This window comes from Carlito syrichta, unplaced genomic scaffold (genome assembly GCF_000164805.1).
Source record: "Carlito syrichta isolate Samal-C Ts95f unplaced genomic scaffold, Tarsius_syrichta-2.0.1 Scaffold311916, whole genome shotgun sequence".
Taxonomy (NCBI): domain Eukaryota; kingdom Metazoa; phylum Chordata; class Mammalia; order Primates; family Tarsiidae; genus Carlito; species Carlito syrichta.
Genome location: NW_007256012.1, coordinates 128,798 through 144,707, shown reverse-complemented (window position 1 = coordinate 144,707; position 15,910 = coordinate 128,798). Strand labels below are relative to the sequence as shown.

Sequence of the window (15,910 nt, the reverse complement as noted above, 5' to 3'; positions counted from 1 at the left end):
GAAACTATGGGGGGGAGGGGAAGGGAGATGGGATTAATGATAGTAAATATCTGTCTGGGAATGGGGAGACACCTCTTATCAACAAGGGTGCCTAAACGAAGCATATTTGTGAACCTAACCCTTAACTGTACCCCACAATATCAAAATAAAAAATATTGATTAAAAAAAAGAAAATCTGAAAGTTGCAGGACTTTTGAGATGCTAAAGAGAGTGACAGACATTCCTGCACTGCTGCCACACACTGTGTTCATTGATGAAGTGAAGAAATGCTCTTTCTACACAGCTCTGGGCCACACTCCACTAGGCCCTAGAAGCACCAATGCTCGTCCACTAGTTGCACAAACGCTTTTATGACAGGGTCTATCTTTCTCTCTCTCTCTCTCTCTCTGTCTCATCTCTCCTGTGCTTCCATTAAGTGTCTGCCCAAACAGGACCATAGTAAAACCATGCCCACCCCAATGCTCAACCCAATTACTGACAGCCTGAGAAACAAGAATGTGATGGGGGCCTTGAGATGAGGGATTCAGAGACTCTGCTCTGTGAAAATGTAGACACACTTTCTGACTTAGAGTCCATTGTGGTCACTCTATGGCTGGTTTGTGGTTTCTCTGGGGAAGCATGAGGTTCTCACTTCCTACTTCCTTTCACAGCATTCTCAGAGGGAATACTGATGTCTCAAGACTTCTTTTCTTCTCTGGGCTTCCTGAAACTGAGTAGAAGTTGTAAGGGACTCCCTCAGGACTACTCTGTCTAAACACAGAGCTGTCCTGAATGGCCTACCCTCCTGTACCACCTGCACATAGCATTGTTCCCCAAAGAGGATTCTGCCCTAAATCCAGACTACAGTCTTCCATGGATTTGTGTGCCAAGCCCATCCCTGTATCTGCCTCATATTCCCCACATCTGCATTGAGAACCCCCTATAAAATCTTTCTTTACTAGGCAAATTATCTCCAAGTCAATCTTCTCAAATAAAATAAGGATTCTCACCTCATCTTTAAGCATAAATGTGTTTTATCTTCTAAAGAAGATGTAAAAAAGGTGTCCTGAGTTTACTAGATGTGACATCTGCTGTTATGTTCAAAGATAGTATTTTAAAGTTAACAAAGACAATATTTAGATTTTCAGATACAAGAATATTGAAACATCTGTACACTTTGACTTTTAGAACATTGTCTTCCAGAAATATATACTAACTATCCTGATTGGATAATTACACAATATAAATGACTATCAAAATATCAAATTGTTCCACATAAATATGTACAATTGCAGTGTATCAGTGAACTAAATAAATACTTTTAAAAAATTAAATGCGCTTAAAACCTTAAAAAAATAAAAATAGACCAATGTTATTTCTTTCTGAATAGAATAGCTAATTCATTTACTGGGAAGCATAAGAAATTTGAGAACATTTAAGGTACTACATAAAATAAAAAGTTTCTAAATAAATTTAGAAAATATCCAGTAAATACCTTTTTATTTTATGTAGTACCTTAAGTGTTCTCAAATTTAGTAAGAGAAAATTATTTTATAATATAATGGGAATTCTAAAGAAAATAAACAATTTGAAAGTACAAGGTCTGACAATTAAGTTTGCGAGCTCATCTGAGAAAAAGTGCTACATGCCTTACTGCTGAATATCACTACGGTCACTTTCTAAGTACTCCCCTTGGCAAGTTATGCACTGACACTAGCACCTAGACCACCCATCTAAGCAATTCTGTAACTCTTTTTCCAGAATAGTTATCATTGCCATAGTCAATTACCCTTGATGTCCTGAATGTTAGCAAATGTCTTCCTTTCAATATTTCCTTTATCTTCAGAAATAGAAAAAACTCATCCGGGGGGCATATCAGGTGAGAAGGGAGGGTGTTCCAATACAATTATTTGTACAGTGCTACAAATACATGGTGGCAAATTTGCGAACTTAATTGTTCTAAAAAATAACAATGACAGCTCTGATGGCCATTCCAGAAAAAAAGAGTTCCAAAATTTCTTTGACAATTGGACTAGGCACTGGCGTCACTGCATAACTTCCCAAGAAGTGTACTTCAAAGGTGACTGTGGTAGCAATATATGCAGACACATCATTATTATGCATGTACTGAGTAACAACATACAAATTATAGAATTTCATAAACATGAGAGACACAATAATATTGGTAAAATCTAAATAAATATAGCTGTTCTTTTACCCCACTGAACCCTTGAGACATTTTGTAACATCTAAATCCATTATCAGAACTCATTCATCAGCCTTGGCCTAGGCCACCCTATGTTATTAGTGATCAGCTTAGAATTTCCAGGTCTCAGTGGACATTCCCTTTGTGAATATGAGCCAACAAGCATGAAACTCTTTCTCCAGATAAAGAAAGACTGGAGTTATGGTTGCCACTGAGTCTCCACAAGGTCTCAAAATTCTCAAGTGTAGGGATGGTGAATGAATATATGCATTTATTTTTAAATGTCCTGGAAGTTCACTCAGAAAAATAACTTTGTGCAATTGATGACTGGAGGACTGCTGTCAGCTGACCAAGGTAGTGAGCTTTTAAAATGGGAAGATACTGAAAGGTACTAATTTGAATTGCATTGTTATTGATCACATGAAAGGAGGGAGTATTGGCAAGTGTTTATGAGGATGTTGTTTCAGGCATAAATTTGAAGTGAAGTTTGAAAATGAGTGACTGTACTTTTTACCATGCTGTTCAGCAGAAATCCTGGAGTCTGGACACAGACAACAGAAAGTGGTTTGGTAGTTAATTAATAAACGTGTTTTCTGGATGGGAAGGGAGATATTGGTCAATGAGATAGAGCCACATTATATGGAGTATGCTTCTGACGGGCTCCAGAGAAACCTAGATAGTCCAAATACACAACAAAGATTGTGGAGGGTGGTATTTCCCATTTTCTACTTCATTTTTGTTTTTTGAGTTGTGTTACTTTGCTTTGCCATGAGTAATGAGTGATTACATGACATGTGATAAAATCTCACTGCTGTTTCTTGGTTGTTGTTTTACTTATATGAATCGACTTTTTCTAACGAAATACCTGAAAACTACTAGTGTCTTTATATGAAAATATAAAATGGACCTTAAGAAAAGGAAAAATAGCAATGGTTAAAATTACTAGTCTGTAGAGAGATTTTACATATATAATCAGTAATTGAAGAACCCCTTCTGGAAATGATACAGGGAACCATGTGATTTGCAGCTGTGTTATCACATTTTTATTTTACATTCAATTTGTGCCAAACAGTGCTTTATGCTTTTCATTTTTTCAATGTATTTTTTAACTTTCTGAACACAAGCTAAACTTCCCGGGAAATAATGATAGTATCTGCTTCAGCAACCAGGTTAACGAGTTTTTGTGGGAATCAAATGGGCATTGTAGATGTAAACTTTGTGAAAACTGTATCATTGCACAATTTTCATGGATAAGAAATGTGTGACAATAAATGACAGAGATTATGCTGATGGTAATGACAGTGATAATGATGAAGATGCCAGAATAAGCAGCTACACTTCACTGATATCTTATACCCAGTCAAGCAATAAATGTTCATTGTATATTGTCTCATAGGTAGCTTGAAATAAATGACACACAGGTTCTTCTCTCTGTTCTACTGGTAAAACACAGGGCCAGAGAGTTAGATTCACCCATAAAAGTTCATATTTCTAGTAAGCATAAGAGCTAGAAGTAACTTTTTTTTTTTGAGTTGGAGTCTCACTCTGTCACCGAGACTGGAGTGCAGCGGCCGCTCCCGGCCACTGCAGCCTCGTCCTGCTGGGTTCCGGCGATCCTTCCGCCTCAGCCTTCCGAGTAGCCGGAATTACAGGCATGTGCTACCACGCCCTGCTGATTTTTTGATTTACTGTAGAGATGAGGTCTCGCCAAGTTGCCCAGGCAGGTCTCGAACCTGCGGGTTCAGGCAATTCACTCACCTCAGCCTCCCAAAGCACGGCATTACAGGCTGACCCACCGAACCCGGCTGAAGTAATTATTTTTAAACCCAGATTCTCTCATGTGAACTTGTACAATACAGCAGAATTAGTCCATTCTCACTCCAAAACAGAATTCGAAGGATGTACTTTTGTAATCAGTTTCTCTCTGTCCATAAAAATGTCAAGCTACTTACCTACTAGTGTTGATGCACCCATGTAGAATTTAATTTAGCTATATGTTTACTGTATATTCTACACTTCTTTATACCCTATGTTATAGTTCTCCAACTTTATACTCTTCTCAACAGCTGAAAATATGCATTGTTTAGTTAGAAAGGAGACCCAAAAAAAAAGAATACACACACACAGAAAGAATTATCTTTTGACAGGTGAGCCCCTTGTAGTACAAGTTTCCCCTATGCAAGTGCTCTAGGAACCCATCAGACTCAGTGTACCAGGTATCATTGTTGTGACAGGCTGTGTTGCAGCTTCAGTGAATTCTTTTTGTGACAAATCTGTGAGTAGTTCTTCCACCATAACAATGCACCTGCCCACACTGCACAGAGTATTCAGCAGTTTTTGACCAAAAATGGTATGACCCCGGTTTCCACCCTTGCTATTCACATGATCTTGCCTAGAGAAACTTACTTTGCCTGGATGAAAAAAGTTCTTAAAGAAAAACATTTTGCCAATGTGAAAGAGATAAGACAGAAAATGACAGAAGCACTGAAAGATATTAACATTAACAAGTTCAAAAACTGTTTGGGGTAGGGGGAAAAGTGTCTCAGTAGGTGTATTGCATCAAACAGAGAAGTTTGAATATGTAAGAATAAATACACAATATTTATAGATAAATTCCAGTTTGGGGGGGTTCCCCTCAAATATAAACCTTATGTACTATTTATTTCTTTATGTTTTAAGTTTTAAAACCAGAGTTTATTAGAGAGAAGAAAAGAAGGAAAAAGGAAGATTCATGGCGGAAAGACCTGCCATGGGCAAGCTTTTCAAAAAGGAAAACTGCCTATTTATTTATTTTTTAGTTTTGGAAAGATTTGAAGGGAGAAAGAATCTCACAAAGGATTCCATGCAAGGATACTGAGGAGAATTAGCCTTGACTGTACTCTAGAAGACACCCTTCTGGGTCATTTGGTTGAGATTCTGGATAATTGATATCAGTGCTAAATAATTCTTATTATTGACATACAGATTTAGGTATACACAGCTTCTTTTCAAAAATGAAGGCTTTCTTTATGACACCAATAAATTCTAAACTTTCCCAGTAAAACTGAACCTGTTACCTAGTTTACTGATCCCCAACCCTCTGTTCAATTGAGGGAGATCACTGTCTGACAGAGTCATATGATTAGGGTATTAAAGGTATCCTGGGAAGGGATGAAGTGATCTGGATTTCTGGAAAGGCTGGTGAAGACTATCCTGGATTTTAGAGACTTTTAAAAGTCCAGTCAGGCATGGTGTCTCATACCTACAATCTCAGCACTTTAGGAGGCCAAAGAGAAAGGACCACATGAGGCCATGTATCCTAAACCTGCTTGAGCAGCATAGCTAGGTCTCATTTCTACAAAATTTTAAAGAATATGAAAAGTCAGGCGTAATTAGGCATTCCTGTATTCCCAGCTATATGGAGGCCAGGGTTGGAAAAGCCCTGGAGTTCAAAGGTATCGTGAGTTACAATCACATCACTGCACTCCAGCTTGAGTGACTGAGTGAAACTCTCTCAAAACAAAAAAAATCCAATCTAAGATTTTTTATAAAACTTCCAGCAGGCCAACTTAAAGCCACTTTTATTTTTATTCATTGTTTTTATTATTTTTTAAATCCAGACTCCTGCTACACCTATGTAACTGATCAAAACTGCTCTAAAGAAAGCAGCCTTATTTTCTGGTCAATAATTTTTTTTTAGAATACTTTTGATCAAAAGTAAGGGAAGTGTAGGTAAGAAAAATATGTGATTCATGGGCAACTATATTTTCTAGAGTTCTACAGAACGCTTTTTCTTGGTTCCCGACTTTGTCACTATGTCACTGTACTGTCATAAATAACTCTCTTCAAATCTCTATGATTCAATTATTCATGTTTGTGATAATGAGACTATATTTGAAAAATCTGTGTCTTCTATGAATAAATAAGTTACTGAAATGAGGCTTTTTTCAACTCTAAACAGCATAGGAAAAACATGTCTAAGCAATGAAATAATGCTGTTCAACTTCAAAAGATGGTAGTATGAAATTCACTTAAAATTTGGGCAACATTTGCAGAAGTTTGCTTATTATGCTGAATAAGTAAATCCACAAATTAATTTACTCAGAAGATTGTATAGATTATTTTTATAACTGATCTAGTTAAGATACTTTTATGTTGAGGATGAGGTACAAACTGTAGTTTAAAGTTTTTGAGAAACCTTTGTTGCAGGATCAAATGACTATACAGTCACACCAGGTGATATGAAGAAACAGAAAAAGAAAATGTTGAAAATATTGTATTTGAAACATTAAAATAATCTTACTTGTGCTTAAAATGTGATTACACTTCCTCAACCATGTTATCACCTATTAAAAGTTTCTATTTTAGTAACTTATTTTATTCTTTCTTTCTTTTTTTGTTTTGTCTTGGGTAATTAGAAGATAAACCACTCTTTTTTGTGTTTGTTTATTTCTTTAATAAAAGACTTCGCAATGGATCCAACGGATGGCAAGTGTTCTCTCATTGTTGCTTTAAGTTGCATTTCCTTAATAATTACTGACACTGAGTAAATTGCACGTGCTTATTATCCAGTTGGATATCTCTTTTAAAAACATGCCTATTCAATTTCTGTCTCATTTTTTAGTTGACATTATTTCTTGTTAAATTGTAAAAGATTTTATATATTCTAGATACCTATTTCGTATTACATATGTAATTGAAAATACGTATTCTTTGCAGATCCTTGATGGTGTACTTTGATGAACAAAACTTCTAAATTTTGCTGAAGTCCAGCTTATCTCTTTTGTGTGTATGTGGCTTATGCATTTGGTGGCATATACAAGAAATCACTGCCAAATACAATGCCGTGAAGTTATTCCTTGTGTTTTTTTTCCGATACTTTTATAATTCTGGTTCTTACATTTAGGTCTTTATTCATTTTTTACTTAATTTTTCTATATGGTATAAGGCAGTGATCCAACTTCGATATTTTTAATGCAGACATTCAATTTCCAAACAAAATTTATAAAAGAGTGTCCTTTCCCAATTGAATGAACTAGATTCCCTTGTCAAAAAATGTTTCCATATATGTGAGAATCTATTTCTTGACTCTATTTTCTTCCATTTGTCTATGTCAGGCTTTATGCCAATCCCATACTGTCTGGATGACTGCAGTTTTTAGTAGGCTTTAAAATCAGAGAATGAGTTTTTAAATTTGTACCTTAAATTTTTTTTTTTAATGTTAAGCTATTAAGAATTCCTTGAGATTACATCTAATTTTTGGATTGGTTTCTCTACTTCTGGAAAATATATATGTCATTAGAATTTTGGCAAAAATTTCGTTGAATTTCTATGTGACTTTGGGTTTTATTGGCATCTTAACAGTATTAAGCTTCCCAATCTATAAATATAGGATGTATTTCCTATTATTTGTATCTTATTTAGTTGCTCTTTACAACATTTTGTCATTTTCAATGTTCAAGCACGATACTACTTGGCTATGTTTATTCCTAAGTAGTTTGTTTCCTTTTTGATGCTATTACAAATAAGATAGTTTTTTACAATTTATAGTGTATAGAAGTGCAGCAGGTTTTGTTGTTGCTGATTTTGTATTCTGCAATTTTACTAATTGTGTTTATTATTTGTAACAGTTTTTCTGTGCTTGGAATAAAGTTTTCTAAATAGATGATTATGTCATATGCAAATAGAAATAATCTTACTCCTTTCTTTCACATTAGGATAACTTTTATTTCTTTCTTGCTTTAGCTATACTTCCAATAATATGTTGATTAGAAGCAGTAAAAGTAGAAATCTTTGTCATTTTCAAATCTTAGAGAAAAAGCTATCAATCTTCTGTTATTGTTCATGACTGTGGGTTAAATTGTGGGTTAAATTGTGAACTGTGAATTAATTTTTATACCTTTTTTTGTTTTATTCAGTTAACACATAGACATGGTACCAAGAGTCCACTGGATAAAATGTTGGTCCAATAACCAACATTTCCTAATTCCAAAGGAAATAACTTTAAATTATTTTACTCACGATTTTGCCATATTTGCCCATGTATTTTCAAACAATATGCTTATCTTAATTTCTACATCTGAAATGTCATCCCTTGACTCATGTCCCAGGTCACTGTGGATAATAATCCCCCTAACATAGCCACCTCCATGCTTCTTACCTTTTTCTTATTTCTCAAAATATTTGCATTCTATTTTATGTCTGGGAGGAGGAGCTGACAGCATTATTTCATCTTCCAGAATGCACTGGTAAAATGCAAAAAATGTAAATTTTTGCAAAATTTGAGGATAATATATATATATTGATTCTCATTATTATTACTATTTTATCTCTCAAAAGGTTTTAGAATTCTGTCTTTGCAAATAATGTTGAGAATGTTTAGGAAATGTGCAAGAGACGACGAAAATATTTTTAATAAAATATTTGTCATTTTTTTCTTTATGATCTTTGCTTGTCAATTGTAGATGGTGGCTAATATATTTCAGTTCTGAGAAAATGTGTTTTTTATAATGCTTACTTCATTGTTATTCTACTATGTACCTTTCTAGGAATGCCTATGAGCATATGTTATTTCTCCTATATTAGTTTTCTAATTTTTCTGTGTTTTCCAAATGTCAATCTATTCATGTTGTTGCTTCTGTTTTCCTGCTGATAGATTTTTTCCATTTTTCTTGAAACATTAAATTTATATTTTATTACTTATTATATACTTAATCTTTGTTATCTGTCACTTTCTTTTATAAAGCTGGCAATATTTGTGTTGTGGATTTTGTGACATATCACAAAATATATGGATTCTTAATATATGAATTCTTTTTTTTTTTTTTTTTTTTTTTTTTGAGTTGGAGGCTCACTCTGTCGCCCAGACTGGAGTGCAGTGGCCGCTCCCGGCCACCGCAGCCTCGACCTGCCGGACTCCGGCGATCCTTCTGCCTCAGCCTTCCGAGTAGCCGGAATTACAGGCATGCACTACCATGCCCGGCTGATTTTTTGATTTATTGTAGAGATGAGGTCTCGCCTGCCCAGGCGGGTCTCGAACCCGTGGGCTCAGGCAATCCACTCACCTCAGCCTCCCAAAGGCACGGGATTACAGGCATATATGAATTCTTATTTCAAAAAAGTTTATTTTTGTATTTTCTTTCTACATATTCCCAGTCATTTTTAACTCAGTGTATATACATGTTTGTGTATGTTTGAATGGGCACATGTTTTGTGCACATTATATAGATCTTACTGTTTCACGTTTTTTCACTTCCTCAAAAGTCTGGGGACCTTTGGTTCTAAAATAACTTTTAAACCTAAAAAACTACAACTCATTTAGATATATTGTGCAAAGTTATCTACTGATGTTTTCTATCTGGAGAAGAATCCTCCTAACCATCTCTACACAGCAGACTGCAGTATACTATCTCCTTTTTTTCCATTTAGATAAATGACCATTCCTCCAAATTTCTACTTTTGAAGTAGTCATAAAGTAATGCATAATATTAGAAACGAAAAGACAGGATACACATCCTATTTGGGAGAACTTGAGAAGAAACATGGTTGGTGTATCAATAGTCAGGCAAGAGATGTGTGCTTTTTTTTGTTTGTTTTGAGTTGGAGTCTCACTCAGTCGCCCAGACTGGAGTGCAATGGCCGCTCCCGGCCACCGCAGCCTCGACCTGCTGGGCTCCGCGATCCTTCCACCTCAGCCTTCCGAGTAGCCGGAATTATAGGCGCGTGCTACCACGCCCGGCTGATTTTTGATTTATTGTAGAGATGAGGTCTTGCCAAGTTGCCCATGTGGGACTCGAACCCGCGGGCTCAGGCAATTCACTCACCTCAGCCTCCCAAAGGCTCGGGATTACAGGCTGAGCCACCGAGCCCGGCTGAGATGTGTGCTTTAACTATATCATTTGGAAATTGGTAGAAGAGGCAAAAGAAACAGATCATGGTAGTTATTGAAAATCAAAGATATTTATTATACTTTGTGTAAAAATACTTGAAACTAAGGATTAATTCTAGATTTCTAAATAGAAGAATCAAATAACAATACCTGACTTAAAGGAAGTTTGACTAGGTATTATTGTGAAAGGATCATTCAAGAAGAAAGCATAGTTCCTCAAAAAGAGTGGTAGGCTGTTGCAGTTTTAGTGATCAGTTTTAAAGAATAAATATGGAAGAAAAAAACATCCAGTCAGCATAATACTAATTTATTCATAACATGGACCTATAATGTATGCATTTACATTGACTTTTTATGTGTATGTTTTGAGTATAACATCAGATTTTGATAATATCTGAGTTTGTTACATGCAATAAAGCATTCACGAATGCTTATGTAATTAACCTTCACTTGTACCCCACATCTCTACAATTAAAAAAGTAAAAATACGCTCATTTAAAACTTTTTAAAAATTGTTTATTTCTCATGAATTGCATTTTCTTTAAAATTTTTTGATTATACATGTTTTTCTCACATTAACCTCTGGGTACAATATCAAGAATTTAACTTTTTAAAAATGGTAAGAACAGTTCATCATTTAAAAGGTATACGTTTTATGAATAATTTAAAGTCAAACAAAACTAAGAATTTTTTTTAAATTTCAAGTGTTCCATAAACTATCCATGGTTTCACTTGCCCATGATCAACTCTGGTCTGCTAATATTAAATGGAAAAATCTGGAAGTAAACAATTCCTAAGATTTAAATTTTTTATAGTAGCCTAACGCTGCATCACAATGTCTGCATTACTCACCTAACTTTATCTCATCACATAGATATTTTACCACATAAGCATTTTATCATCACACAAAATATTTCATCTCACAAAAAGAAGAGTAAGTACAATACAATAAGATGTTTTGAAACAGAAAGACAGAGACTACCCTCAAATAATTCTATTACACTACACTATTATAATCATTCTGTTTTACAATTATTATTGTTAATCCCTTATGCCTAACTTATAAATTGAATTTCATCATAATTATAGATGGATAGGAAAAATAGCTTATGTAGGGTTCATTATCACTCTCACTTCTGGCAACCACTGAGGGTCTTGAAATGCATTCCCTGCGGATAAAGATGAACTCACTCCTGTATCTCCCTTTAGGAAAAAATCATACGAATGCCAAATGGAAAATTATAATCAAACATCAACTGATTTCATCTTATTGGGGTTGTTTCCGGCATCAAGAATTGGCCTTTTCCTCTTCATTGTCATTGTTCTCATTTTCCTGATGGCTCTAATTGGCAACCTGTCCATGATTTTCCTCATCCTTCTGGATACGCATCTCCACACACCCATGTATTTCTTACTAAGCCAACTATCTCTCATTGACTTAAATTATATCTCTACCATTGTCCCGAAGATGGTTTCTGATTTCCTATGTGGAAACAAGTCTATCTCCTTCATTGGGTGTGGTGTTCAGAGTTTCTTCTTCTTGACTTTAGGAGGTGCAGAAGCACTGCTTTTGACATCCATGGCCTATGATCGTTACGTGGCTATTTGCTTTCCTCTCCATTACCCCATCCGTATGTGCAAAAGAATGTGTGTGCTGATGATAACAGGATCTTGGATACTGGGCTGCATCAACTCCTGTGCTCATACTGTATATGCACTCCATATCCCTTATTGCCAATCCAGGGCCATCAATCATTTCTTCTGTGATGTTCCAGCCATGTTGACTCTGGCCTGCATGGACACCTGGATTTATGAGTACACCATATTTGTAAGCACGTCTATATTTCTTGTGTTTCCTTTCATTGTTATTGCAATTTCCTATGGCCAGGTTCTCCTTGCTCTCTACCACATGCACTCAGCAGAAGGGAGAAAGAAGGCCTATTCGACCTGTGGCACCCACCTCACTGTAGTGACTTTCTACTACGCACCATTTGCTTACACTTATCTATGCCCAAGATCCTTCCGATCTCCAACAGAGGACAAGGCACTGGCTGTCTTCTATACCATTCTCACTCCAATGCTCAACCCTATCATCTACAGTCTTAGAAACAAAGAAGTAATGGGAGCTTTGAGACGATTGAGTCAGAGACTTTGCTCTGTGAAAATCTAGACACACTTTCTTCCTTAGTGTCCAAGCACTAGGTTTATGCCAATTTAGCATAAATAGTCATTAAGTAAGATATTAATCCATGCCTAGATGATGGAACAAAAGTATTTGTAGAAGATTTTTAAATTAGGCTTGACATGATGACAGTGTATACCCAAGCATCAACTTCGTTTTTCTTTGTGTTCATTTTTTTATCAAAATTAAAAATACATATTTTATCAAAAGAAATTTATTTTTCATTAAGTTTTGAGCAGTTTTATTTTACTATATGAAGAAATAAAAATGGAAAATGTTCAAACTAAAGATATCATTCAGCATATTAGTTCAGGATATTTATCTCATCTATTGTCAAATTATTTAGGATTGCTAACTAATAATAAAATATTTTTTTTACTCATAAGTGGTGTGGACAGCTTCTTCTTTTTCAAAATGCTTGTGCAAACTGACAGAAACAATGCTTTGGAAAGAGCTCCTCAAAGATTTAGAAACTCTTTTAGTAATGTGAATAAAATATGATAAGTTTATATCTTCTTTGAGAGACGCCTGTATTTACTGTGCTCATTCCAGAGAAGTAATTTGTAATAAGTTTACCTCAGGATAAATAATTATGTCTGAAGAGAAGCCAATGAATTAGTGATACACAGCTGACCCTTAAACAACACTGGTTTGAACTGTAAGGGTACACTAATACGCAGATATTCTTCCACCTCTGTCATCCCTGAGACATCAAGACCAACCTTTTCTCTTCCTCCTTCTCAGTCTACTCATCATGAAGATGACAAGATGAAGATCTTTATGATGACTTACTTCCATTTAATAAATAGTGAAAGACTATTCTCTTACCGATGTTTTCATAATAACCTATTCTTTAGATTGTTATTGTAAGATACAGTCTATAATACATATAGCATACAAGTACATGTTAATCAACTGTTTACATTATTGCTAATGTTTCTGGTCAGCTGTAGGGTATTAGTACTTAAGATTGGGGGCGTTGAAAGTTATATGCAGGTTTTCAACAACATGTTCAAGGGTCAACTGCATTACCATTGAAAATAATCCATTCCCCAGACTAGAAAGTACACATTTCACTAGATGATATGAATGTGGATATGTATTTATACTCATGCCAATTAAGCATTTAGTGTTTGCTAGACTATTTCGTGATTTAAATCTTGACTTACAGAATGGCAAGTTGGTATAACTTGCTTCTCCCTCATTTAAATTAAGTATAATTTTCTCATCACAAGGAACTATTTTTAAATGTCATAATAATGTGGAAATAGGTAATAATTGCTTGCTGCTGAAGGACTTACTAATCTCTCTTAAATAAAATACAGTCAAATTTTTATGAAAAAAAAAAAAAGACAAACACTACTTATAACTAATGACCAAGTACGTACTAAACACTCGTTACATTGTAGGAAAGACACAAAGACATGCCACACAAAATGATGAGACAATATAGCAACAAGTTAATTTAGGCCTTTTTCTCTTTCCTTGGAGTATATACGTTTAATCTTAAATTTTTCTACATTCTCCCAACATTAACATTTTAAAGACTTTCTCTCTTCCTCAGTCCGTCTAATCACTCCCTTACTCCAAGTCCTCATCCTTTCTGTACTAGACTTTTTCAAACCAAACCAAATCAAATTAGAATTTGGAATCTGATATTATTAGCTATGATTTTTCACTGAAAACACAGATAAAATTTCAGTTCTATTTAAACAGAAAATATAATACCACAAGACAGCAACAATAACAAAGGTGGAAAGTCTTGCAGAATCTCCAAAGATAGAGTTGATTCATGTCTGAAACCCTGCTATCATGAGCAATTTTCAATATGTGCCTTATGAGTTCTGTGAAATCATCCCTGTTGCCCCTTCCAAGTGTCATTCAAAGTCCCAAAACCATAATAAATACAAGTATTTTTAAAAAGAAAGAAATATGATTATAGAAACTTGGTGAATTTATTTCTGTGTCTGTTTCCTTAGAGATTGTGTACTTACCCTGATTCTTTGAGAGACCTATTCTTATGTTGAAGTCTAGAACCAAAAATCTAATAAATAATCTATACCTAGTCTTGGTCATAACTTTAAGCAAAGCTGTGACATATTTGAGTTCTATCACAGATATTGAAACATTTGCTTTCTGAGACATGTCCGAAAAGAATTCAGATATATAAAGAATGGTATATGGATTCAAGACTTCGTGCTGAACCAGGAGACCTAGGGTTTCTCATATATCAATTCACACACATGGGCAGGAAGAGGGAGATATAGAATATGTGAGAAATTTGCTTTAGGCAAGGTGACTGGAGAAATAGACACGGGAGAGGAAAAGAATCGAAGCCATTTGGTCTCTGTTCTCCAATTAGTATCCACCTCCCCCACCCCCCCAAAAAAACCTATGGCCCAGTTTGGACAGATAGTAAACAGAATCACGGGAAAAACAGAGAATGAGAGAAAGGCCCTGCCATGAAAGAGTTTGTGAAACTATTAGACAAACATTGGTGTTGCTAGGTCCTAGTGATGGAGTGTGACCAAGAGCTGTGTGGAAAGGTCATCTCCTCACTTAATTAATGAAAACATGTGTGGCAGCAACATAGGAATGTCTATCACTCACTTTAGCATCTCAAAGCTTCTGCATCTTTTAGATTTTCTGGCATGGAGGTTTCCTGGGGAGGATCCCAATGACTCTCATATCTTCTCACAAGTTGTTGGAATCAGAACATGATTGTTTTACCATGACTTAGCCTCCCTGCACACGTTTCTGTTCCTTCTTCTTCTATTAATACTTCATTCCAGACTGACATTCAGAAACAAGAATAAAAATATTACATATCTCACTTATATGTTATATCTAAAAATAGGTGGAATACATAGAAAACAAAGGGTAGATTGGTGGTTAATAGGAGTGGGGTGGAGGAGGAAATAGACAGAAGTATGTTCAATGGTACAAACTTGCAAATATGTGAGATGACTAAGTCTAGAGGTCCAATAAGGTCTATAGTTAAAATATAATGAGAATTTATTGAAAGAATGGATTTTAATTGCTCTACTATAAAAATGGTAACTATGGAATATTATGTATAGATTAATTTCCTTTAACTATATAAGTATGTGTCGAGCATTATATTGTAGAGTGAAACAATCAATCAATTCAGACTACCTTGAAGTTACTTCCGGAATTACCGAAATAAAAGATATTTGATATCATTTTACTTAGAATAGAAAAGGACATCTGCAGAATCATACCCTACAAATCTGCACCTGAAGCTTTTGCTCTCTTCACACTACATTGAATGCCATTATCTGAACAAGCTATGGAAAGTCAACCCTTGCTTGCATTAGGGATGCAATGGCTTGTATCTTCAGTGCATTACACTCTATCCTCATGAAATTCTTTGACAGGATAAATTATATTTCTCCCTTTTCTCAAGGTTAACATCAGGCATCATCTACATAAGGACACATCCCTGGATCCACATGTTCACCGTATCCTTCTGTTCTACTCCCTTCCATCTCACTATTCCTAACAATGAAACATGTCATTGCAGAGTATTGCCATCATCTCTTTTCCACTATCACTTCATGGACCACACTCTGTGAACATCCCTGGCTTGCTCTCTTCTTCTTCATATGCCCAGATCTTGATTACCATGCACCTGTTCTGCATTCAAACTATTCTT

General features: G+C 35.3%; 1 protein-coding gene across 1 annotated transcript; it reads left to right on the top strand.

Annotated features, from left to right (window-relative positions):
• The first annotated feature begins 11,256 nt into the window (after nt 1-11,256).
• On the top strand, nt 11,257-12,246 carry LOC103271827 (olfactory receptor 2L3). Its single transcript, XM_008069324.1, has one exon. The coding sequence runs from the start codon at nt 11,284-11,286 to the stop codon at nt 12,220-12,222; it is 939 nt and encodes a 312-aa protein (XP_008067515.1). The 5' UTR covers nt 11,257-11,283; the 3' UTR covers nt 12,223-12,246.
• The last annotated feature ends 3,664 nt before the right edge of the window (nt 12,247-15,910 follow it).

Coding starts and splice junctions, on each gene's coding strand:
- LOC103271827 (XM_008069324.1), top strand. CDS start 11,284: ATGGAAAATTATAATCAAACATCAACTGATTTCATCTTATTGGGGTTG.